This window comes from Euwallacea fornicatus, chromosome 5 (genome assembly GCF_040115645.1).
Source record: "Euwallacea fornicatus isolate EFF26 chromosome 5, ASM4011564v1, whole genome shotgun sequence".
NCBI lineage: Eukaryota > Metazoa > Arthropoda > Insecta > Coleoptera > Curculionidae > Euwallacea > Euwallacea fornicatus.
The window spans coordinates 516607-543432 of NC_089545.1; the positions used below are offsets into that span (position 1 = coordinate 516607).

The window sequence follows — 26826 nt, forward strand, 5'->3', positions numbered from 1 at the left end:
GTCAAAAATTGATCAGGTCAGAGGTATGCAGGTCACCTAAGTAATTCTTGTTGCCCCTAAACCTACCACATTTCGGCTTTTCGTCTCGTCGCGAGCTTGTTAATTTTCAAAAAAAAAAACCGAGAATTTCTTCCCGTGCTATTGAAGATGCGGAAGTTGAGCCGAAAGCACTTCTCAGTGTTCGCTAGTTTTCGAAGGGAAAACGCGGGTGTTTCCAATGGGGATGGGACGGCTCGCAAGCACCACAGAATCAAATCGGATTAAATGTCGATTTCTGGAGATCTCTTAATATGCTCAAATTCAATTTTCCCGCATTTGCAAAAAATAACCTAAAAGCTCGTTAAGTTGAAAAATCGAAACCACTTCAAGCCCTTCTCAAAAGGGAAGTTTCGTCCAGTTTCTCACGATGAAAGTTCTAGTTAATGTTACAGCGATTCTCGTTTAAAATGCAACTTCCTAAAAAGAACGTTTGGTTCACACAAACTTTTCCAGCTTACCACGAAACACTTCCTGCAAAGAACCAGATACTGACATAAGTTAAAGTTCATGTTATAGATTTTCCCTGAGTTTAGCACTGTGCACACCTTCGAAATATATGATTTTTGATAGTGCACTGGCACTTGGCGCATATCCTCGTTATTTTCACAAGTTTTCAATGTATTTTTAAACTATTTAATGCTAACAATATTAATTTATCAAATCATACTAGTTAGCTGTCGACATGACGAATGAAAGTGTTAGTGCTGAGCACACTTGAATGAGTTACACCATCTTCAGTTACAAAACAGTCGTCAATTACGTGACTGACACGGAAATTTTGGCACTACTTGTTGGGAAAAGGTTCTTTTCTGTAAATCGAAAATTTGCTTGTGGCCGACAACCGTTCAGACAATCGCTGATGTCGCATCACACGCGAGCAAACAATCAAGAGACAATATAACGAGGATAAAGGAGATAAGTGGCACCATTACAGTATATTGTCACATTATTATTTAATTTTCATCATCACGGCACATCGAAGCTTAACCATGGAAAGTCTGCTGTCTGACGAGGAGTGTACTTTGATCCTAAACCGAAGACTTAACCACGACCACTTCAAGTTGGTCGAGAAAGATCTGAGTAAGTTTGCCGACGAAATTCTAGGGTTCCTTGCAGACCATCTTGTACTAACCTTAAAGTACACCGTCAGAGACGACCCAGCGATACGCACAGAGAGTTTCTTTGTAAAGTGCATGCCCCAGACCAACAAGGAACAAAAGGAGTTTGTGGACAACACGGGAATGCTACCCAAAGAAGTTAACTTATACGAGAAGCTAATGCGCCAGCTGCAGGTTCTGGTGACCACGCAGTTCTGTGCTGAGCTGTATTTTTCCAGGAAAAATTTAATGGTTTTCGAAAACCTGGAGAGCAGAGGCTTTCGCATCTTACCCAAAGCCTTTTTTGACAAGGGGAAAATCATGGCTGGTCTGAGAACTTTGGCTCAGATGCACGGGGCCAGCCTCATACTGGAATGTTCGAAAAAATCTGATGATAAAGACTACTTTCTCGATGACGAGTGCAAAGAAGAGCTTTCAGACTACAAATTTGAATATACCGAAGGCCACGAGCATAACAAATGGGTCAAGGCTGCCGTTGAGTGCGTGGGGGAATTGTGTGCTTATTTCACGGGAGATTCTTCATATAAGCAAAAAGTTCGACACTATCGCGAATCTGTGATGCCCGAAATAATCGAGAGTTTCAAAGACGCCAGGAAAGTGCTGTGCCACAACGACTTATGGGTGAACAACATGATGTTCAACGAGAACGATGAGTGCGTTTTCGTCGATTTTCAACTGGCTAAATACGGGCCTCCAGCCTTCGATTTCTGGGTGTTCCTGTACTTCAACACCCACCACCGATTGCTCCAAGACAACCTGAACGAGTTCCTGGAGCACTATTTCGATACCTTGAAAGGTGCGTTAGAAAGTGCTTCCTTGGATGTATCATCGATTATTCCGAAACGGGACTTTTTGGACACCGCGAAGTTCTACCAAAAGCCAGCTTTGTTCCAAGTGAACTTTTGTGGGACCTACGTCCACACTAGCGACGAATTCATGAAAAAGATAATTAGCGATTTAGAGTTGTACGAGGAGTTCAACTTCGGGGATAGAAGCGGGTACGTTTTGGAGGAGATCAGGAGGAACGAAGAGTGCGGGGGGAAGTTTAAGAACACTATTTTGCCGTTGTGTGATATGCTCGGATGAGGGGTGTTTAGGCGATTTTCTCCGTTATTTGTTTTAAATCTAAGCGAGACTTACCATAGTGAAGCCTTCGCTAATAGAAAATCACAACTGAGCTAAATCGAGGGAGGATTGCTAATAAATTTTAAAAGCCATTATTCGTTTTAATTTTAGTTTTTATTTAAACAGATGTGTGATTTAAGCCGAGATATCGGAGCAAAACACTAGAAGCTGAAGGCGATAAAACCATAATTCCGCATATATATTTTTTTAATAATAATCGGACACTTCGCGATGGTTCGGGTTTCGGGGAATGACCGGAAATCCGATCAGAAGACAACGAAATCGCGCGTTCTCTCGAACTTCGAAGTCGCCCGTCGGAACCTCGATTTTTTTTCGATCGTTTCTGAGCCGATCCTAATCAATCCTGCGTCGATTTCTCAGAATTAATCTTACGCGAATACGCCGAAGTGGCCTGATTGAATTTCCTCGATTAAAATACTTCATACATGATTGTGCATTCGCCGCTTTAAAAATACTCGGAGCAACTTAATCTCGCTCGTCAATGGTGCAGAAACTCGATCTGATTACATCAGATTCCACTGTTGTTTTTTACGTCGTGTAAGGAGGAACGGTGATTCCGGTAGTTCCGTCTCAGAAATTTCACGTAAGCTCATGTGGCCTTCTCGCACCGTTTAAAACGATCGAATTTCACAAAACTACGAAAATTTAGACGGTATTTGGTACGGTCGCCTTTGGACGAGCTCTCCCAGGCGTAGGCCCGGTAGAGCTCTACCTGTCTAAGGGCGCGGCAGTGTTACGGCAACACGAATATCCCTCAATTCGGGTCCCTCCAAAAAATACAATTTGAGGCTGCACTTCCAACGTAAAACATCCATTCGTAACGTTGACTAATTGATGGAATAACAAAACATAAAATTCTATCCATACAAACCGAACGTTCGCCTTTAAACTACAGTGACGAAATGCCGACCTCGAATTCTAATTTTAAATTCGATGGATGGTCCAATATCTCGAAAAGTTTATTTCCCAAATAAAAAATCTCTCATATAACTCATCGAAAATATTATTCACGAAGCGGAAACAGAGACTGGCCATGCCTATTTATCGCTAGTACAGTAGTATAGGTCATTTTATACGAATCTTAGCACCATTAAAATAATCAAAGCGTGTACAAGTCCCATTTTCCTGGCAATGTTACGACTGCCCACATACATCCATTAAATCTAGAAGACATAAAAAACAAATCGAACCCAACGAGATTCTCACCCTCCGATTTCTCGGTCTCCCGAATGGAATGTATACGTGCTTCTTGTGCTTTGTGGGTCCATCGCGATGGTGGTGATGGTGGTGCTTGTTCCTGGATAGCATCGGCACAATTACAACACTCACTTAATTCGCGAACACTAAATATCACAGCAGAGGAGCACTAAAAACACAAGTCCTAAAATAAATTAGCCACGGTCCCGTAGCCTGTATCCAATGTTTAGTTGTATAAGAAACTGTCGTCTGTGGTTTAGAGGAATTAAACCTCTGCCAGGAACCGGGCTAAAAATAATTCACTTCATATTCCATGTTGTTTTGTTAAAACCCTTCGTAAATTACTCTGGAACTTTCGGATTTAATGTCAGGGGAATGTATGGCAAAAATATTCAATTTGAGTAACACCTCGGATTATATTAATTTGGGTTTTGCATGACGAGATTTGCCTTCCATTTAGTCAATTACGTGAAAATGCTAAATTACTATTGTTAGGCCTGTTTCGGCCTTTTGAACAAAGTGCGGCTGCAGGGAAATGCCCCAATTTATTTGCAACAATTATTATTTAAACATTCACAGCAGCCCTCGCACCCATAGGGAGGCAAGAGAACGGAGTGGAAGGAACTGGTCGGACATCGAAAGACACAAAAATCGTCCAAGAAGACGCTTCGAGAAAAAAACAAGCTAAAAACAGCCTCTTCCTAGCGCTGGTTAAGGTTCTCCAATATCCCGTTAGATAAGATGTTAGAGTTAGCGGCAATTGCTAACGTTCTGATAGCCAGAAGCATACATTATCTTGTGACAGACCTTTTCAGGAGGATTATATGCGGCTTTTTTGCCTTTTTTCCCGACGCCGCTGCCTTTGAGTTAGCGGACCGATGCCAGCTGCAGGCCAGAGATCGCACGCTCCTGTCTTTCACACGATCGCAGTTCAAAATGTTTCGCTCGAGTGACAACTTTTCCAAACATATTTGAACGTGTTGGACGGACATACCCAAATTGGAGAAATGTCACGATGTGCCAAAGATTTTCTCAAAACATTTTGCTCCTAACGGTTTCGAACAGAAGAAGCGCAGAAGACAGGGGCGTGCTACAACAGAATGCTTCATGCACGGATGGTGCCATCTTCGGGACAGTCCTTCTATCTCGTTGAATATAAATAAAGGAAAAAGGGGGAACAGAAAGAAACAGAAACCATCATAATCATTGATCCCGTTTCACGTTCGATCACAACTGCCGGTAACGTCCAAGCGCCACTAGATGGCAGCATGGCGATACGTGAAGATTTTTATCAAGAAAATTTGTTGGTACGCGTTCGTTGTCAACGGGAAATCTGAGAGTAATAAGAAAAACAGGATTCGGTGGACCTGTGAAAAATCGTTATCGGAAGTCTTGCACTAAGCCTATTTACACCTCGCAGGTACAAGTTTAAGTTACTCATTTAATTAGAGGGCGCAACACTAGATGGAGCTTGCAAAAAGAGGAGCTGCGTGTCGTTGCTTAATATACAAGGTGTTCGATAATTGGCAAAATCGCCAAGGGGCCAGCGATTCTTCGTGCAAAAACTATTAGTGGATTGCCGAAGATATTGCGGAAAACCGAACTTAGGATTGCTCCGCTTCAACACGACCAGTAACTGGTTCCCAGTTCCGAAATTTCGTCTGCAGATTCAAATCCAATTGCAACGAAACTCAACTTTTCGACGATACCTGGTACGAAACCACATGGGCCCAAACTGCAGACCCAAATTAACCTTGACATTGAACTTATATTTTCGTATCAAGGTACCAACGAGAAAACAAAACGACTCCGGTCCAGATGTAGTGCACTCCGCTGCAGTTGCGAAGAAATTATGTTGAAGGCGGTATACCGATGGTATTCGTCCAAGGTCATCAAAAAGTCACCCGAAATATATGTCTCGAAGGCCTGATCATATGGGCGAAGGTAGGCGAAAGGAAATAATTGCGTTGGGGTGTAACCAGAAATGCGATACCATGTGTGTGTGCAAGGGCAGTGGCGTGTCAAGTTTTTTTAAATAAAGTTATTAAGTTTTGGGAGGGTTCAAAGCGGAGTTATAATGGAAAAGGATTAGGTCGGTTTTTGAATTGTTTGGGCCCGGAATTTTACGTAGTTGGTAACTGATTGAGGCAATTTGTGCGAACGAGGTTTTAGCCGCAAACGGGCGGGTAAATGTATGCTATTCCAGCTGAACTAAAGTATAGAAAGTATACATGCATTTCATATAGTTTTTTTAGTGTAGCGGTTATTACCCGGAAGGGCCGTCTCACGTCCCCCGTTTAATTCCTACTTTTTCAATATCCACAATTTGACGTCTGTGACAGGTGACGTTTGACATTCTACAGTGCGATAGTCGCGCCAGAAGACTCTTGGACCGATGTGTAGTAAGTAAACTTTTGAAAATTTCTGAAGATGAAACTTGTTTTAATTTGATCGAGGTCGGTCGGTGCAAATGCGCGCGAGTTAGTACGGAAATTGAATATATTTTAATAAAAGTTGCAAAATTCTATACGTATCCGAAGAGCGCGGAATATTCCGATTTGCGTTTTGGGCGAACATCCGGAAAACTGTGCGTCACAGAACCGTGAACAAATGGCATGATAAAGGTGCCGTTTCACGGTGATTGCAAACGTGATTTTTGTGAATGCACAAAAGTCACATCGCGAGTTCTGTTCTTAACCCACCTGAGATCATTTGACGGGACGTCGGTCCCTCTCGGTTAATGCAAAGTTTGCTCTTTCGCCTTCACGCGGAAGAAGAGACTCGACTCTCACAGCCAGTTCCGTTACGCTCGCATTTGCTTCATCTACCGTCCCCTGTATAGGCACTTAATTTAACTTCAACTCCATCCTCTACGAAAGTTCCCAACGTTCACAGGCCCCCCATAAAACAAATCTCCCTTCGCCCGAGAGATATTAAATATCAAACAGCAGAAAATGCCGCAAAACGGCAATTCGACTTTTATGCCGGAAGTAAAATGTGTCTCTAAACCGTAATAAGCAACAAACTCTGCATCTGGCGCACTATTCTCTTACTTTGGCCATTTTTCATGCTCGCAAGGCCCTCCCTCTAATAATAATTTAGGGACGAAAAACACGTTTCAATTTCAGTTCGCCGAAAAATGTGAGGTCACATAGGAAATGCGAGCTTATTTAATATTGGTCACACTTAGATGATGTTGAAAGGGAGCAAATATTTTACTTCGAGGAGGGACTGAAAAGGCGGTTATTGGGGATCCACGAGGAGCGCAATTTCGACGCGGACATTTTGGAAATCTATCGGTAACGAGAAAAGATGGCCTGAGCACTTAAAAACCGGCCATTTTCGGGCAGATATAAAGGAGGACCGATCCGATCGTATCTATAAGTGAATTCCACTCACCTGGTGACCCCTATCAGTTGATGGTTAATTTGACAGGTGAAGAATGAGTTATTGGCGGCAACGCTGAACATTTATTAATCTGCTCAATGGAGGAGACATTTATATAAACACGGGGGAAACGTTTAACTTAATAATTTTCGGACGAGGCCTCTTCCATCAAACGCTCGTCCCCGTTAACGCCTCACGATACATTTTCGGGGTTATTACACCAACTAAATATTCTAATTCATGCATGGAAAGCTGTTAATAAGGTGTATCTGCGAGGACTAACTGTTCACGTGTAAGACGATTTATTGAATGAATTAAAATTTCTAACAGTGCTCGGTTTGCTTGCGGTGAAGTTACGTAAACGAGCCGACCGACCGAGGGCCTCTTTCTCCTCTTTTTTTTTTTTTTTTTTTTTTTTAAATTTTTCTCCCAAAAAGCGTCCGACTGCCGCCTCGCATGCGAAGACGTTTTGGGTCGAAAAATGCAAACCGACGGGTGCCCCCGGGGCCCTAAAATCGCCGGCTATCATTGTTGCTTCCGTGCGTGGGCGCGTAGGTAGGTGGCACCGCGGCAATTGCGTAAGACAACCCCGTATAACACACGAAAATACTCGTGTCCTGCGAAACAAATTAGCCATCTTCCTCTGCGTATGGACATGGACGTAGGGAGCGGTTTTCGTCCTCGGGGGGGGAGCTTTTCCAAGAGGAACCGCGAAAGGGCCCGCAGCAAGGCATGCCGCCTTCAAAGCGGATAGTCGGAGGACTTTGTGGTCCTTCGTGACGTGGTCGAGACCCAACGATGAACGAAGCGCCTTGAATTTTCCGCACATCTTTTATTTCTCGAAACTCCCCGTGCATTTATCCCCCGTTAATCCTTTCCGTCGATTTCGATCGCGCTGCCCCGCACTATGTCGTTCCAGTGCCGTCCGAGTCCGTCCCCTTCTGTTTCGTTTCGGCAACAAAAAGGGGTAATTAATGGACTTTCCAGGAATAAGGGCAACCCAAACTAACTCCGCAATCTTATTAACTAATAACCGATCTGCTTGCAGCCCTTATTGCGTTATGCCCGGGCGGCACGCGATGTTGGGACCGCAGGAAAGCCCGATTTCGCCCGTTTTACCGACTGTCAAGATTGGAATTAGAAATTACAATTAATCCACGAAAAAATAATCGAAACGAGGAGTGGTCTTTTTTTTTATTATTATTTTTTTTTATTACGGTTTCGTGTTGCTCCGAAACTTCTCCGAGCATACATTAAGTAACGAATGGGTTCATATTTCTTGCTCGGTGGAAAACAAAATCAAATTTATTACACTGATTTAGTATCTCCTCCAAATAGGCTCGGTTACATATTATTTCGGTAAAAGTATGTAAATGAGCTATTTTCGTTGGACATGGGTGTTGAATTTACTGTCCTAGATGGGATGTTTCCTCGGTAAACGCGGACATAACTCCTGCGAGGGAATGCCTTTTGGGCGCTACGTTTGATGCCTCCATCGCATGCAAAACACCGGTGGGGCACGTCGATGATTCAATAGCTATCAACGAAGTTCGTAATCATTTCGACGATTACGCAGTCTTAGAGCCACGGGACGAAGGACATTGTGTTCAAACCGGCATTGTCTTCAATCATGTCGTGAGAAATTACGTAGCTCAAACTATCTGGTTGTCGAATCGAAAGCTGAGTTTCAACCCGTACAAGTAATATATTTTAAAAGCCCCTAATAATAGACCATTTAAACTCGATACCATTGTACTATGTAATTATATCATATATCATTTATTTTCATTGCTCGAAACCCACCTAAAAGGTTATATGGTCATCGGACTCAGGTCTAGGAATCTCGGTACCCACTTATACACTTACGACCGAATCAGATAAGGTTTTTAATAATTGGTCTAACAGTACAGCATTGAAGTCATGTACACATACAGGTTTTAAAAATTATGGCTTCGGGTTCTTATTTAAATGAATCTCCGATCTCCTCTCTGAAAGAAGATGTGTAATTTAAAGTACTTAGACTATCGGCATGTGGAGGAATAATGGACGCCAGCTTCCTTTTTATCTTATAATGGCCATCGTTCGTTTACTAAAAGGGTAATCGGATTTTCGTGTCGGTAATTTTAAGCTGTCAAATAAGGCCCGGTTATTATCCCACAATGTTGCTAAACACGTCTGTAATATTTTGAAACAACGAAGAAATTCGCGGCAGCCCCGTTCCTAGTCGCGGAGGCTCAAAGTTCCGATTCCGGACCGAGCGCGCATGAGCGCCTCTATCCGCACGGCTCATCGGATCCCAATGATTCCAAGGGGAAATGTATAAATATCCCGTGCAATATAATCATGTCACGCACTCACGTCTGATTGCTCAAGAGATATTTTTGTCAATCAGCTTAGGCGCATGTAGCTCGCGCTCTTAAAATAAATCCTAATCAAAAGGAATCACACTTAAAAAAACTTTTAAATTAGAGCTCTACGAGCATTACACAGGCTCAGTATTTTTAAATATATGAGTCCGCCGGGACGGGAAGGGGACCGCTGCTATTGAACTTTAATTAGGTGCATTCTTTTGAGCAGTCGAAAACCGAATTATAAAAATAGTTTCCTTTTATACAAATATTTAGTTGATATTTCAAAAATGCCTTAATTATGACCTACATGGGGCTCTGCCCGGGGAATCGGAAAAATTATTCAGTTAACTTGGAGACGTGCACTGATGAGCGGCAACATTCGACCGGTTGAGGCAGGGAACTCAGATTCCGACCTTAAGTCCGGCCTTCGAAACGCCTCTCTTTAAATTTTCGAGGCCTTCGGAACCCATCTCAAACTCACCGCGGCCCGGAGAAAACCACCGAGAGGTTCCCTCTCGTTCGAGGCGAAATCCAACCCAGGGGTTTGACTTCGTTCGGACGCCGCAGCTAGACTAAGTAATTGGGGGGGACATGGGGGGGACGGACACGTACCACATCGGCCAACTGTCAAAGTTTCAATTCGATTCCGGACTGCAATTCGATCGAGCTGCAGATCGAGAATGAAAATAAAATCGACGTCGTAGATGAATGCAAGACATGAACGAGAGAGGAAAATTTATTTACACGGTGAATTGCCGAAACTCCGAAAGAATACCGAGAAGGAAAATTGCTAAGAGCCCTGGAAAATCTGTTCCAATTCGACTTCAAGTGGTTTAAGCCGGCAGGTGAACACGTGAAATGCGACGAGGACTGGGAGGGACTGACGAATCAAAAGCCGATAAGGGCCCATGATCTCTGCGATGGATGGAGATCGCACGAGACAGCTCTCAGACCATCTCTCAGGCACTCACAAGATCACCGATCGAAATAAAACAGATAACGAAGGTTCCTGTTAAATCCTAGACAAACATGTGTCCGCGGACCTATGCGATGCACTAATCAGACGGCCTAAGAAGCTGCTACCATGCACGTCATAAAGTCAACTGTACACAAAAAATCGCTTAAGAAGTCACAAAAAACGTTCTGGAGGAATTAAACCGAAGGAAAGATATAAATTACGGCAACGGTAAGTGTAGGTAAATTAAAAAATCTGGTTTTGTTTAATAGCTCGGCTCCGTACCGAAATCTCATAAAAATAAAATCTTTTGAGTTCACAACCGGTCAATCGCCTTCTAATGAACAAATCCTTATTATAAATTACGCTCATTAAAGATTTGATATTGAAAATTATTTTGGGATGTCCACAACGGTTTGGGCTTCAGACTGGCCATGATGATCAATTAAGAATATTCGCCTTAATTTTGTTACCAAGAGGCTTTCGGTTCGTCGCTTGACCAGGCCCATATATCTTGTACAGTGTGGCAAGATTACGCTCATGAGATATTCAAATATTATACTGTGACGTTCTCTTGCTGTTTATGAACAGAATTTTTTTTTTTGGAGCTAACGTAATGGTTCGGTGAGGAATAGGGCGAAAGCGAGATTTTTCATAACGACACCAAATCTTGAAACAAAGAAACGAACTTGTGCTAAAAAAAAGAAAAAAAAAACCTTTAACTTCGACGGAAAATGCAACGGTTAACGGACCAGACTGTAAGGTTCGATACCTCCCAAAGGGCGTTCTTGGGGAAACCATGCAACTGGCAGATTTCATTTTGGACATGTGCACACGGGGTAGCTAGTCGGAAACGGGACGCACAGACGTTAATGCCACGCCGATTTTCATGTGAAGAGGAAAATCGGTCGGTTACCACCGAAATTTTGAATGGAAGAAGATCGAGTGACGTCTTCCACTAAAGAGATTTTGGCACTGAGAGGTTCCATCGAGCGCTGCCAGCCTTAAGAGGGGCCCGAACGGCGGTCTGTCCTGTTTGGGCGGTTTTTCTTGGAATTCGGAGGAGCACTCAGCGAACATTTCGCCCAGGGCGCCAGATTTGCCTAGGCCGGTCCTGCAGCCAATCACTATGGCGTCTCCTTGAGCTTAGGAAAATTGTCTCGCTGAAATTACTCAATTTTTGTGTCTAAATGATGAATAGCACGGTTCGTGCACGAAATACATTTTTAGAGTTTTAGGCGCGTTAGGGAAACACTGAAGAAACTTTGAGGGTGCCACGTTCAGCACCTTTCCGTTTTTCGGTTTTACTCGCTGAATTTGAGCTCGCAAGTTAACTGGTACTTGTACGTAAAGTGCCTAGGAGTAACGATCGTCAAAAAACTAAAGTTCGCCAAACATATGCAGGACGTGAGAACAGAAGTTGTCAGAAGGACGAGACGCTTTCAGAGACAGACAGAGACAAGGGAATCAGTACCGGGAATGCCACCGAAATGTACAAAGCTATATGCAGACCATTACCGGATTACGGTCACGATTGAGGGCCAATGCAACAGATAAAACCAAACGATACACGCAACCAGCGGAACAGATTGCACTCAGACTGATCGCCAAGATCAGACACCCCGGAAACGCCCTACGCAACCCATCAAACCAAGTAATGTGTGAACGTACGCACATGACAAGAATAATTGAAACACTACTACAACTTCAGGCCAAATGGACAGACGACCCTCATAACTGGACCATGCGGAACCCGCTTTGTCTGGCAGGACAGATGAAACAAGCAAAATCCGGTCTTGAGTCAAAACCCTTGCTGGAGTACTATCGGCAGCAGAGCTCTTCTTTGTTTTTTGAGTCTTCCTTTTGATCTTTGTATTGCTGCGTTTTCGATCATTTTTTGTCGTTCCGGCGAAATATGTTAGTAAAATAGAATAGTTGTACAACAGGGGCAGAATGACCAGATGGCCGATAGCTCGTCCCTTTGGAAATAAAGATGAGTTATAAATATAGAGGGAGTTACTAGGTGGCGCTGCTCGCCAGAATTCAAGTATGACGGCACTCGCAAATTATTCAAACGAAGATTATTTCAATATGTTCATCGTTTATGGTGAGTGGTGGTGCAAGTGTTAACCAGAACATGTGGTGTTCGATATCCAGAAAAACCTAAGTCATCACGAAAACTCCTCAAACGCACAATAAATCGTTTTAAAACGAGCGGATCCGTCAAAGCATCTTACAGAAGAAAGGGGCCTATTGTTGACGATTGTCGCGCCATCTAGTAACTCTCGACGTTATTTAAAATAAGTTGCTAAGTGCTGAACGTTGAAAAGCGTTTTTTTTTTAATTAAATGAGAATGGTTAGATTTAGATATAGACAATTGTACCGAAAGTAGAGCTTATTTTTGGTGTTGAATATGTATTAGTTGAAAAAACGGGGGGTTCCTGTTTAAAAAATTTAAGTTTTTCATAATTCTCGAATGATAATTTTGGACTCTCTTGTTGAATACCCTGCATGAAAAAACTTGATTTATCTCACCGATCCGAGGACTGCGAAGCATTTTGCGCAACAGCGCAGAATCTCATTGCAAAATACTTAGTCATTTTCGAACGATCAGAAAATACATTCGTGGCTGAAGCTCTAATTTTCCCTTTGGAAAATTCTAAATATCTCGAAAACCGTAAAAATTAAATACATGACGCTATACGCGAAAAATATTCATAATGTTCCACAGAATCGAAATTTGTTATAATATATAGGGTGTTCCGTTTTAAATAAGCGATTTGATGGTATTTTCGCGGAAATACTTTTAATCAATAGATCGCCTCCACTTTAGTACGACGCCCAAGGTTCAACTTTTCCCTAGTCATAGTTTCGTGGATACGGACGGTGACCCATATTCGTTGGACGTCCGGTACGTACATAATAAATTTAACAAAAATGTTAATTGTGGATTTTAATTCAATTGTGCGCCTTACTAGACGTCGGTTTTTCCGTCGTTTTGGCACCGTTGCCGTCGGAAATCGCAACCGTTCAACGGACATATTTATAACGCTGAAGCGATGAAAATCTGTGTCAAAGTATATAGAAGGCGAAGCGTTAAATCTCCTCATCAATGTCGTACAAAAAATTAATAAAATACATTTAATGCGAGTATATTAATAACGATCATTATTTATTTACCTTCAAAAGCTTTAATTTCCTTTACTTGTAAGTAACCCAGATAATAAAAGCCGTAAATAAGCCGAGACTTAATATTACTCTTCTTACTACTTTTAGTACATACAATGATGTTTTAAATTTAGACTTTGTGTTGCAGCTGGAAGCTGGGTAATTTATTATTTCTACCACCTATTTAAAAATACACTTTCGAATTGAAAAAATAACATGTTTTTCGCTTTAATAGCAGCATTGAAATGGTCTATTTTAGCAGCATTATTCCGAATTGGCTTCAAGTTGTTTGATATTGGAGCCAGGCGAATGATTGACGACGGAACCGCTTTAAGTACACTTTGAATCGGTACAAGTTTTGTAGGTAATTAAAATCGCTTTTGGGCAGTTAATTTAAGCTAATTACATATTGGGTTCTCAAGACAATAAATGTCAGTTTCTGACGTAATAAATAACACTTCCAATCGCCGATCGGAATTCGACAATAATCTGGTATTTCGGAGACCACGCATCAGATTGTGGGCGCATCACGATGTGTGGTAGATCGAATGGCGACAGAACATAGCTGTCCCCAAAAAAAAAAAAATAAATAAATAAATAAATTTTTATTCGGTTTGTGAAGTGAACTAATAATCAGCGCTCATAATCGAACCTAAGTCAAAATCTCCTCACACTTTACTGGCCCTAAGTCCCAAAACCATCAAGGTGACCGCATAGAATATTGGATATGTGTATGGTCATAAATTTAATGCCTACTTCTTTAATATGTCTAAGGTCCAGGTAAGATTTTTGTACCTGTTCTCATCTTAATGTGCCTTTATTCGACAACTTCGATTTTATGCGCCATGTATGCGATTCGTAGAGAACATTCTGAGCTTGGTTCAGTGCATGCAGGTAATGGTTCCTTGGCACCATAGGCGTCCATTCGAAATGTCAACCGAGTTACGTTACGAAATAGAAATACTGCCAATATATTTCGAAATTAATACTGTGTGACTGCTGAAATTCTCGCATTCCTAATGACCCTCTTGGGTACCTATTTAAATACATCAACACTTTTATGTATCGAGGAATGTAGCGATAAATTTTTATTGTCTTAGAAACAAAGTTTTTTTTTATGGGCTCCAGTACTGCTACTCCATAATTACGCAGTGCCTAAATTATACCGAGCAGGAAACATAAATAACTTTGTATTGCTAAATAAACCGTTTAAATTGATAGGTCTTCGCGTTATCTAGATCCTAAATATTCATTAGAACATATGACTGTGATGCCATGAATACGCTTCGTAAGTGCCGATGATGATTCTCGCGCATACGTAAGAGCTGAAATATTTCTCCTCTGTTTGCGCGCAGCGAGAAACGATAGAGAAAATCTCCAGGTCGCCGAGAACGGCGCGCATTTTGCGATAAATAAATTGTTTGCAAATGGTTAATGCAGCGATGCGCCGCTGTCGCTTTTCCTTTTCGTCCCCTGTGCAATTTGGAAAAACGAAGGTTCCCGAAATTTCCTCGACGCCGCCGTTCTCGAGCGAAAGAATGACAACCGACGTGACGCGAAGAACACAAATCGAAATGCTGGAGATTCGAACATTGGTAAATTCGAACATCGGTAAATTCGAACATTGGTAAATTCGAACATTGGTAAATTCGAACACTGGTAAATTCGGAATTTTCCAAAAAAATGCGAACGAAAGGTTTTTCAACGATTTTTCCTTCATAGAACCTTCGAAACGTACGAAATTCCCTTTCGCGTTGGATCTACTCCACAAAGAGGTTTCACCATTCCTTCGGAGAGTTTAACAAACATTAAAATTTATTACATATCATCATCCCGCATTGCTCCACTCTAAGGTATCGAATAGCATTTTTCGTGCAACTATACGGGTTTTTGCACAACCAAGGTTAGCCGGTGGAACATAGTAGTCCTCAATTTTACGATCCCGTCTGCAGTTATTTATGCGCTATGTAACTCTTTAAGGGGAAATTTTGAGGTGTTGCATATCCGCACCAATAACCGCAAATATCTCAAAAACGAATCAAAATCTACCAAATTCGAAGGAGCAATAATGAATAAGGGTGATAATCACATTCATCAAGACAAACGGAATAATAAAACGTGCAAAGAATAGTTTGGTAGTGCAAATAGGAGTAGAGAGAGAATAGCAGCATTATAATACACCAACCAAAATGCATTCGTTGTGTTGGTACGATATCGGTAGTTTCATTGGTTGTTTGTAAAGTAGTGAGAGAACGAAACGAATAAGCACACATTTACACACACCTTGATTGGACAACGCTGCGGTCGCATGGCCTGCTTACCTTTGACGATATTAGCGTCAAAGTTGGAGAGGATTCCTGAAACAAAGAATGTCGATATTAGTCACACAGGCGCAGAAGGACATTAATAGTAAAATGATTTTTCGTGAAAAATATCGAACCAATAAGCGGTGCCAATCGGTTGCCGCGATACGTCGTTTAATTGGCCGCTCAAAACAATCGACTATTAGTGCCGTGCTTTCGAGAATTTTTGAATTAAAACAGTCCAATTAAAACCCCTTAATGGCCCATTGTCTTAAACTGTAACAAAAAATGTATACATATATATATATATTACAAAGATGTCTTAAATAATTATTGTTGCACGATTCCCTCCCGAAGCAGACAAACATCTAATTTGAATTTTATATAAAAGCAGGTGAAGTCGGCCCAAAAAAGAGGAACTGCACCAGACGAGAACAATTTTAATAAGTGTTTCATGTTAAATTAAGATTACCTACATGAAAAATTTCCTAGAAAATCGAAAAGGGTAAAGCTTCAAAGCCTGTAGTTAGGTATATTAACATATGGCCTGAGGAATAGCTAATGATTCCAGGGCCGGAACGGAACTGTTTCGCTCACGAACGTTCAGCGCAATTGCATATTAATAATCCTGCCCTCTTGGACGGACGAATCCCGCAACAATCATAAAATTCCCGATAGACCCCTAAGTACTCTACTAACGAGGCCTTTACATTACTTCGTCTTCCCTTCGAGTCCATTTCTGCCTTATCGGACCATCCTCATCTTCCGAGAAATAACACGAAATCGAACAACAATTTGAAGGGTGGCGTGTATAATTAAACAATTCCTTAAGGGCATTTTCAAAAAAGCACACAAATTTAGTTGCTCACCTATATTGCTGAGCACGTGCTGCCAACCCGGCAGATGCTGTTATTTTGCCTTCTAGCGAGACATGTGGCGATTACATTATTTCAAGACCTTCCAAGTAGTATTTTTTAGAATGCAGTGTTGCCATTTTATTAAATATTTAGTGGTAAAGGTCTTCGGAACGTGAGGGGGAATTTTTGTTGAAGCGCAACGACATGTCTGCAGACGTGTCACGGCTGTCAGAACGCGCCCAATGTCAAATGTCAGATTTTTCGGGAACTATCTCTAAAATTTCGACAATTTACTGTGTGAATTAATTTTCCCTCAGTTAATCGACAACCTGAAGAGATGAACTATACAAACCCTCAGTATTGACAGGCAGATCTGACAACCAAAAATCGATATCACCGAAAAAATTAATTGCCGGGGAAACTCTTTTGGGTAAATTCGAGCTAGAAAACAGCTTTTCCGGTTGAATATCTCAAGATATGAAAAATTCGACAACGTCAGAACACTTCTCGATTTTTTGGAAGTGACGCAACACGGCTCACGGTGATGTCCATTTTTTGGTTCTCCTCAAAATTCTCAAATTTTTCACTCACAGATTTTGTGGAAGTTTCTCCCAGTTTGCCAAACTGAATGCTTACTCTCAGGAGAGTCAGCGGCGTATCTACTTTCTCAAACTCGCCGTGAAGAGTCACTGCTACGGCTCTCGCATATTTTTGGCCGATTTTGAACCCTCCTGGAGACGCCCATGGCCCCATTTTAATCAAGTAAATTTCCGCTTTTTTTGCGGACATCTTTTAGAACTACTATGTATTAAGCCAAACAGTCACAGCGGGCAACCTCTTTTGGCACGTTAAACTGGCTCAGATTTGAGCGAGGCCCCGACCTCTAGTGGATACAGATAGTCCTCTTCTCCTGGCTATGACTTCGCGAACGTGCCAACAAATTCCTCATAAGCTGTGTAAATGTGGCAACAACCAGCACCAAAACACACTTATATAACCAACCGACCTATATACGGTCCAGACGCCCAACAATGTCGATTTGGTCTTTTTGGTCACTTTCGGTTTTTTGGCTGCCGCAACTTTAATGCGCCCAATATAGCCAAGGTCAGCGTAAAGTCGAAACGGCATTAAGCAGAAAACAGAAGAGAATTCGATTACCTTCATGGTAGGCAAACCAAGTGTAAAATTTGTTATTAAAGTGATGTAACCAGACGGAGATTTATCAATGAGAATAGTATGAAGAGTCGGAGTACCTATGTACGTACTAAAACTCTTATACCTAAAACACACCCTGAATATTGAGCTGAAAAAGGCAAAAGGTGAACAAAAGGCATCTGGCCGTACCCATATCACGAAATATGCCAGTTTAAAATTGCGTTAAAAGTCATCCAGGGTACCTATGTCAGGTAATCGGCGTCTGTAGGTACCACCACCGCCTCTGATAGACCTGCTGTTCATAATTGCAATAATGCCGTTTCTCAGAATTCTTCACTTGATGATGATGGTCGATACTTGGTTCTTTTTGGGTACAGGTTTTTGCTTTCCCTTTCGTTATCGCCGAGGCGATATCAATCTTTATGTTAAAGCCGTTTTGAGATAGAAGTATTTCAGCCGTGATTTTACTCCTTCGTTGCTAGTTACAGAAGACAAAATGAAGATAAATTTAATTATGAACTCATGCGTTATCCATGCCTCGCGATTATATCTCTTGCTCTAATCCTTCATCACACCTGAGTGGGCACTTTCCAGGCTCTCGGTGCACATGTGCGATAGTTTCCAGATTCTAAGCATAATTTCTTTGAAGTTCGCATGATAAAGTAATCTTCTAAGGCAGAAAATGCCACGCCACTGGGGTGCACATAACACATTTCATTGTTGTGTCAGTGGCAATTTACCCTTCGCATTCTACCTGATCTCATCTAAACCGTAGGAGTTAACGTTCATTAAAGAGCAATGCAATATTTTTTGTTCCCTTTTGTTCGTTCAACTGCACCATAGAATTCATTATTTGATCCTTTATTTAACGATTTTTAAGAGCACCAGTTCCGAGAACCCCGAATATTTCACTTGTGGTGCGGTTAAACAGCCTCAAAGACCCAAATCACCATTAAACAAAGGTCTGTACCACGAGGATGGATGACCTTGATAAAAAGGCTTTTATTAATTTCTTTTAAATTAGATGCGTTATGTGGATGAATAATTTTCTGCAAAGGCGATTAAGGCTTAAAATGGAGATTTGAGATGGTTGCTGAGATATTTATAACGAGTCAGAGTTTAAGCCGAACTTTTGGGTGTAATTTTGGAATCGGAACTAAGAATGGGTCAGTAATTAGGGTGTTGAGTTCACTTCTTCATTAGCAGGTATAAAGACGCGAAACGGAAAAGTAAAGGCAAGAGTTAAATTAATGATAATGTTTTTTTGGCAAAAGCTGATGAATCACGTGTGAATATCAAGTAATTTGCCCGCTAATTACTAGTTGAAATATCCGCAAAGTGATGTTTCGTAACTAATTCAGGAACGCATGCTCTTACTTGTATAAACAATAATAAATATCGTGAGAAAAACCGATTTGGCGTGTGAGCCGGCAAGAGGGCAAGATCAAAAATGCAACAAAGGCTGTTAAAAATCTCAGATGGCCGAACGTGAAAAATTACAGAATCATAAACAGGAAGAGTTAACTATAACCCATCGGCCCGTCCCAGCTGAACATCGTTACGTAATATCGTTACGCACGGATCGAAACGTTTTTACACACAATTCTCTGGGAGCGCTTACTTTCGTTGTGGATTATTTGCTCACGGGTCAACTTGGGGACTCGAAAATAGTGGCAAATCTACCGTGGGCCAGGGCTCTCTCGAGACCCGGATTTCTGAATGTACTGGACGTTCCTGACGCCAATGTCAGCAGATACCTCCTGAGTCAAAGTGCAACGGTGTTACCACAGTCAATGCTTGAGCCACGGGACGCCTGATCAATGGTCTGAGTCTCTACGCCACTCGCAATCACCCGAAGGAATCTTTACAAATATCTGTTCCGAAGAAGGCTCAATAACTTCTGCTTCAATAAATGAAAAGAATTACTTTGTGCTTACCATGCTGTAACTTATTCGTTGGCAAATAAATCGGAAGCGGCCATATGCTTTAAAGGTTACAGCACCAAGAGTTAGGTTCGTTTCACTCTGATATGTATTTGTTCGTTCACGTTGTGATAACGGGATAGAGTACTTATCTGACGGAATGAAAGAGTTCTCTGTTGAAAAAGCGATCAAATATCACCTTACGGTGCCACAAGCTCGTCGACGAAAATCAGCGGCAGAGCTTATGGGCAGAATACCGACTCACACTACGATGCTAGTTTAAATAAGTGATTTCAGGGCGAATCGGTATTAATTGCTGCTTATACGGTGATTATCATACTTAAAACAGCAATTAAGGCAGGGGCAATACCGAAATTGGAGAATTTCAAAACGTCGGGCTGTCCTGCTCGCAGGGCCGGCCTCAACAACGCTCTGAGCGAAGCTTCGAATCGCCGCCCCCTAACCGAAAGAAAAATCGCCGCCCCGGGCTATTGTCCAACCTCGCCCCACTTAAGGCCGGTACTGCGTAAGAACTATCATCATTACCTCTTCACTTAACGATCCCAAAGCACTTCGGGTGATGTTTTTTCTTATCTTCCACCGTAGCCACGACTTCTTCGACGTTTAACCAAAATCCCTCGGCAACTTCCTTAAGACGTAAACGTCCCTTTCGCTGACCCGCCAGGGAACCTTACGGCCGAACCGCCTGTGTTGCACAACGAATATTAGATACACAAAATAAAAAAGAATTTCGATAAAGGCACAATGTCGAATATTCCATGTTCTCGGTGAAAGTAGCTTAAATTATTGTCTCTCGGCAACGTTCAATAATGTCGTAATTATTAATGCCCGAAAACCATGGGAAACGACAACGTTTCGGGCACCGAAGGCGTTTCAAACCGAGATTTATTGCCCGGTTCATTCTCTTCTATTGAAAAGTCACTAGAAAAGAATTTATGCCAACTAATAAGCATAATATTCATCTTCAAAATAATTATTATCCACCTACCAATAAACGTTTTCGTCGGCAAAAAATTGGCAAAGCCATTTGGCATTATTCGTAAATCACGGCGTTAATTATTCGAAATTACTGAGGTAGTAAAGTTTTCTTATTCGTGGAATTCCGGTCTTATTATTCACATCCATAAAATTTGCCGCAGAGGATGAAAAAATGTCGTTTTCGACCCATCGCCGGACTTTGGCGACCCTGCGTTTTGTGGCGCCCAAGGTAAACCCACAAGCTAACAGGGCTGATTGTCGTTAGTTTTACGTAATTTTGGCTCACTCGCTCATGGTCCAAGACCACCTAGATGGGCAATGTTATTAGAAATCTTCGGTACCTACTTACTTCTTCTACCTGCGACGCTCACGTCGGGGCGGGCAATTTGCACGGATGGTTATTCGCGGTTCGTAGTCGCGCACCTATCGAACGCGGATGAGTTATTGCTCAACGGAGGTTGTCTACTAGAAATCGAAAATTCCAAATTGTGTAGATCACGAAAGGAAATACCGAAAATTATTGTACCATTCCGAATGCAAGCATTTTTATATTTCACATAAAGCTGAAACCCGTTTATGAGGCCTTTGAATTGTTAATTTATTGCCGAAATTCTTATTACCTGAAATACGGCTTATAAAAAGGAAACGTTAATTGCCACATGTTGATGATGATGGGCTAAACGTATTTTTCGTAATTATTGCCGGAGATTTATCTTTATTAGCTTTTTTCCTTACTTTGTGTAAATTAAAATGTTCCGTTGTTAGTACTTTTAGCTTAGTTTTCGTTGTGGCAGCACTTTTATTTATCTTCACTTAAAAATCGTTCGACATGAGGAACCGCAGGCTACTGCGTACAGGGCGTCCCAAGTCGCGCGATCGGCCCACGGACGTCTTGAGGTGGGCGGCATCGATGGCCGCAAGCGTCTTCGTTTTTCACCCGCAGGGACAAATGTACGGATGAAGAAATATTCACGCGAACGTCCACTTCACACGGAATCCTGTTCGCCCCCTTAGAAACGGCCACTCGAGCGGCCATAGTTGCGAACTCGATTTGTTATTTTTTAAGGTCCCTCGAGGGACCACCAGATATCTCGCATTTTTCGAAAGTCACGCCAAAAACGTCCTCTCGGAAGCCTTCGGGAAGGTACCATTCCTTGAGGGGTTCCGCGTTGCGACCAAGGCCTCCGATTACCGCCCATGTAACAGTCGAAGGAGGAAATAACGACACGGACCGTACCGTGGCAGACCTTAATAACGTGGTAACTCAAGCCGAGATTTAAGTACCCTCATTACCACTGACAATTGATTCGAAATATTAGAAGGCGACCCGAAAAAGAAACAAGAAAAACTACTTAACATTCCATCGGTAATTTTTAATTCAAATTGTTTGTAATTGTGTATTCTACAGGTAGGTAGGTATGTATATCTGAAATAAAATCTCTTACCTCACCGGATCATAAAACCGCATTAGGCTCACACAAGTACCAAAACTTGTTTGTTATAAATTCTTTTACCAGTCATTTAGATATGGTTATTGCCCGTCTCACGTATGGCTGATACACTGCGAGAAATTCCTCAAATTCGGGCCTGATCAGCCTTCCTTTCATACGATTTCTCGTGGCAGTATATGTGAAACTGCCACGGAGCTGAACTTGATTTTGTCGCGGACACTTTGCTCCCTGCGGCGCCGTGATTGGTTTCGGTGCGAGCGGGGTTCTCTCAGTGTGTCCTGCCTCGATGTGAAAACCGTAAGCCTTAAATCCGACCGTCCAGTAAAAATAGCATTAGAGATGTAAACATATGCAGGAAATTTAATGAGAGCTTTTAAAATAAACTCGGAGCTCTTCTCTCACACAGGACGGCATTTCCTTCAAATAATAAAACTAATGAGATGCATGGACCCATTACAAGACATCGGTCATTTGACGGTGGTAAAAGGGAGCAGATGAGCATAAATTTTGTCTTCGGCGGAAATGGCAAGGCCTTTGATTGACGAGCGAGGCCGAGGCGACTGAAAGAGCTCGAAGTCCACGTCAAAGTCATGCTTAACGCGACTTTCACAGGAACCCCCCCAATCACAATTTAATAATTAATATTTATATCTAGGTATTTCACCGAAATTCAAATTTAAACTGCATCATTAATGTCAGTGGCATCTGCAATGCAGTCCGGTCTTTTGCAAGCATAATAGGTCAACTGGGACATTAATCTGAATAACGTTTGAAAAGTGACCTGCCGAAGTTAATATCCATCGTATAAGGAGCCTTTTTGCTTTGGATGACATACGATATTTTGTACACATGCTAAACTAATATCCTGTTTTCACAAATGAACCTGGAATGGTGCGATATTTATGAAAACCTGGTAAACTTCCATTCGAAGGGCCTGGAAGAACATTTTTAGCTCGCGGAGAATCATCCATGAATGGGGCGAGCTTTTAAACCCGGGGCTAATTCGATTCTCAGGTGATTCGGCCCGAAACCATTAAAGGTTGACATTGAATAGACTTACGATCCAATTAACTCATGTTTGTGCGTGTGTGTATGTGCGCTTTGGCCCCACGAGATGTCGAATCTTTGCGTACGTTTTGCAACGGTCATCTCAGCTTATCAAATTTTCTCGCTTCGAATCGGCTCGAGAACAAGGTACTCCAGGTTAGGTCAATTTCCCACCCACTCCCAAGTCGTACCGCCGCTTTGACGTCGTTTGAGGTGCCAGCATGTTTGCCAAAACCTTCCGGATTTCCAGACATTGCGAAACTACATGTTAGTTAACTTACAGTCTGCACATCTGATTCCGTATCGGAAACGCCAAGTTCGCTCTCAATTATCCAGTTTTTGAGCGATACAAAACTTGCACTAATTTTACTGCTGTTCATTTTGGACGACGATTTCGCACTACGCCAAATGGGCCAGTCTAGAGGTAAAATTTAGGCGAACACTGAAACCCCTCGAATCAATCGATGTCGAATCTGTCTTATCAGCAGCACACAGTGATTGCGTTTTTTGTGAGTCTCCGAAACTGAAGTGTGAAAGCGTCTAGAGACGAGGGAAGAGAAAGAGGTAGAAGGTGTGCAAGAAGCGGAGCTAAAGTTTAAGTCAGATATCGGGAGAAAAAATTGAGTCGCCAAGAGGAGGAGGAGGAGGAGAAGGAGGACACGCACGACGGGAAGATAATAATAATAGGCAGTCGAGGAGGAAGAACTACAGGAAAAAAACTTGATTTTGAAATGAAGTTCGTTTTTGAGTTTGCGCAACCGATTTTACTTCTACTGGATTTTCTCCAGGAAACGAGGTTCGTGCCCCATTCCTTAGCTAAAAGCATTTACCTGTCTTTTGACACTGGACGAGCTATCGCTGAGACTACCTGCAGACGTTCCAGACTTCCTAGTGCGATTCTTCCCCCGTCCAGTGTTAAGTGTCCCTGAGACAGCCCCTCCAGACGCTCCCAGTACCTCGTTATCCTCGATCACTGGCAAACCCTGAAACGAACAGATCTCTGAGTACAGACACAAGAAAAATGAATTGGTGCTAAGACCGTTGGTTCCGAGAAACGACTTTAATTTCAATAATTACCCAACTGGCTACAAGACCGCTTAATTTGAATTTCGGCTATAATCATAGATACCAAGCTGGGTGTCTAGCATTAAAGGTAATAAAAGTTTGTTCGGAAACAGTTTAGGTGAGCACGAAACGTCTGGGCATATAGAAAAGAGACGGGTCTAAGCAAACCTATAATCAACGGTGTTTGTTTGAAATTTAAATTGATCATGACAGATAAAAAAAACTTTTTATCATCGTCGAATTGAACCAAATCACAGTTTCTGTTAAAAATCGTTTGAACGTTGTTAACTGAAGAATTCGCCAATAAAGATAAAAGTGGAGAACCGCTGAATCAGGAGCTCTAAATAACCGTTCCTTCCTTGAATTCTAGCGGGTATTGTTGAATTATTCCTCCGGTTAAACGGATCATTAACATATTTTTTGTAACCGAATTAGTCCAGGTATATGTATTCTAGCTTTTGGGAGTCTCAAGGTTTCTCTTTGTTTTCTCCCAATGGGCAAAAATTGGTCCATTTTACTAATAAACGTCAAGGCATTGTTAACCATCAGCCAGCGTTTTGCGAGGTGATCCCTCTTCTTTTCTTCTGCGTGAAAGGCGAGGTGCTTTATACCTCCAGTCCTACATACATAAACAATTTCGACTTTCTTTAGCAACGACATAGTTTCGTACAGCTTTGAAGTTTCTAATATACCAAGAGTATAATGCCGAGAGGAAAATGCTGAATTCCCCCGTAAGATTTTCCCGCAAAAAGACGAAAAGTTTGCCGCACCGCAAAGTGTCTGACACATTTTCTCATATAAATTCCAACGAACAGAAGTTCGATCAAGTCATATCGCGCCCGACGCGTAAAACGCCCTTTTAAACACCAACTGCCAGCCTCACCTCTCCCTTGGCCCCTAAAACTTTTTTCCAGACTTTTTTCTTTTGCTTTACGTGCCCATATATGATTTAAGACCTCTCAGACTTGTCGTTAAAGCCCTTTTCATCGCCCAAGCAACGTGAAGTTATTCAATTTTACCTGCCCGCAGATTTTTCTCGTCCGCCAAGTTTCGACTATTGTCGATTACCTACTGTTTAAGACACCCCGTCTATCAGAAACTTATTCTCAGAATTGTGTAGGTCATCTGGAACAAATTCAAGGAAAAGTGTCATCTCCGATACCGAATTACATCAGCTCAAGCCCAATCAAGTTCCCGCGGCCGTAAAATAAAACAGCGGCAGCAAATGTAGTGGATGAGCTTCATGGTCCCCGACCATTCGATCTAATGGCAACCAAAGAAGCGCGAATGTTATTAAATTTCGAAAACAACATATGGAATTTGGTCTAAAAATGAACAAATTGGTTCCTATCCCCTCGTCATAATAACAGCAGTGCGGTAGTAATAAAATTAATGGTTCTTGGAAAGCAATTGCATGGATATTAGTAATGTGGGTTTATTAATATTTATGGTACATTTGCGAGTTGCGTGTCTGATTTGTGTATGTTCAAAGTGTGCAATTGGCGTAATGGATAAAGCTTATTACAATATAAAGGCTTAATTCGTTATATATATATATATATATACACCAAGGCCAGGACACCCTTTGGACATCTATTTTCTTTCAAACTTCTCTACAAATTGTCACTTCGATCTTTATGAACTGACCGTTTAACGAAATATGTGAGAATAATACCCAAAAATTCCAAAATATCTCAACAAATTGAAACAGCAGTTACCCCCTTGGCGAGGGGGACAGTGAGGCTCACTCCACTTGTCCTATTTTTCCCTACTTCTGCGTTCCATTATCTTGCAACGGTGCTTTCGACGCGCGCAAACGATATTTCGCCAATAAAATCGAAAAAAAATTGTTATTTAAAACGTTCATTCATTGTCGCAACTGTCGAAGTTGAACGCTATCAATAGAGCGAAGTAATCACCATAACAAAAAAATATATATATACCGGGTGGTCCTCCGGGAAGTCCCTCGATCGGTGGCGGGCAAACCATAATTTGCGAAACTCCGAACATGGGAGGGTGTACCTGAGTCGTCGGGGACACGCGTTAAAAATATTTTCAAGATGGCGGCACTTCCGGTCACACCGGAAGCAGATGTCGACTCGCTTATTTTAAACGGAACGCCCTATAGTTCATTGCATTTTTGGACTCTACGATGAGCTATGAACACCTTTTATATGAAGCGTTTTACGCTTATTCTCAACCGTTCCTGAGATACTTGCGCTTAAAGATGAAATTTGACAGCTGCAGTCGTCGGTTCATTTGGTGACATTATGAAAGGGCAAAGTCGTATCGCTGCGTTTTTTCGAGGAATTGCTAATAAATCGGAACCTTAGCCGCGTAGGCGGCAAAATTCGCGAAATAACATACAGAGTGGTCGCAAATAATTCCTAAAGTTGATAATCGCGAATCACGAAAAACTTGTTTTTTTCGAATAGAAACCCCCATATTTCTTAACGCCATTGTGTTAAATGACTGTCACTTTGCGTCTTAATACCTGTAAAATCTGCCGTTTCGATCTTTCATCTTCGTATGACAAATTTGGTCTTGCCATAATTAGTAACTTAATTAACAAACTGTCAAAAGTTGGTAAACGTTACCATAGAAACTTTATCACTGACCATTGGTTTTCCATGGCCTATGTCCCTTCCAGTATGGAATCTATCAA

At 41.8% G+C, this 26826-nt stretch overlaps 2 protein-coding genes across 16 annotated transcripts in view; one reads left to right on the top strand and one right to left on the bottom strand.

Moving 5' to 3' along the window:
* The window catches only part of Ca-beta (Ca2+-channel-protein-beta-subunit), a 41158-nt gene that overhangs the window by 10513 nt on the left and 3819 nt on the right, over positions 1-26826 (bottom strand). For 7 of the 14 annotated variants that reach the window (XM_066281889.1, XM_066281888.1, XM_066281887.1 and 4 more), the window contains exons 2-3: positions 23927-24079; positions 15684-15719 (exon numbers count right to left, since the gene is read on the bottom strand). In XM_066281889.1, coding sequence (XP_066137986.1) covers positions 15684-15719; positions 23927-24079 — 189 coding nt within the window. Of the gene's footprint in view, positions 1-3509; positions 3747-15645; positions 15720-22043; positions 22063-23377; positions 23533-23926; positions 24080-26826 lie in introns of those variants that run through there. The other 7 variants (XM_066281896.1, XM_066281890.1, XM_066281897.1 and 4 more) reach the window with 7 other exon arrangements.
* On the top strand, positions 910-2374 carry LOC136339010 (uncharacterized kinase-like protein D1044.1). 2 transcript variants are annotated; one of them, XM_066281907.1, is made up of 2 exons: positions 1027-1119; positions 1190-2374. In XM_066281907.1, the coding sequence occupies exon 2, from the start codon at positions 1233-1235 to the stop codon at positions 2241-2243; it is 1011 nt and encodes a 336-aa protein (XP_066138004.1). In that variant the 5' UTR covers positions 1027-1119; positions 1190-1232; the 3' UTR covers positions 2244-2374. The 2 variants fall into 2 exon arrangements, with proteins under 2 accessions (XP_066138003.1, XP_066138004.1); XM_066281906.1 differs by having other exon boundaries at positions 910-2374.

Bases quoted from the DNA above. Each gene is read 5' to 3' on its own strand.
- LOC136339010 (XM_066281906.1), top strand. From the start codon at position 1,029: ATGGAAAGTCTGCTGTCTGACGAGGAGTGTACTTTGATCCTAAACCGA.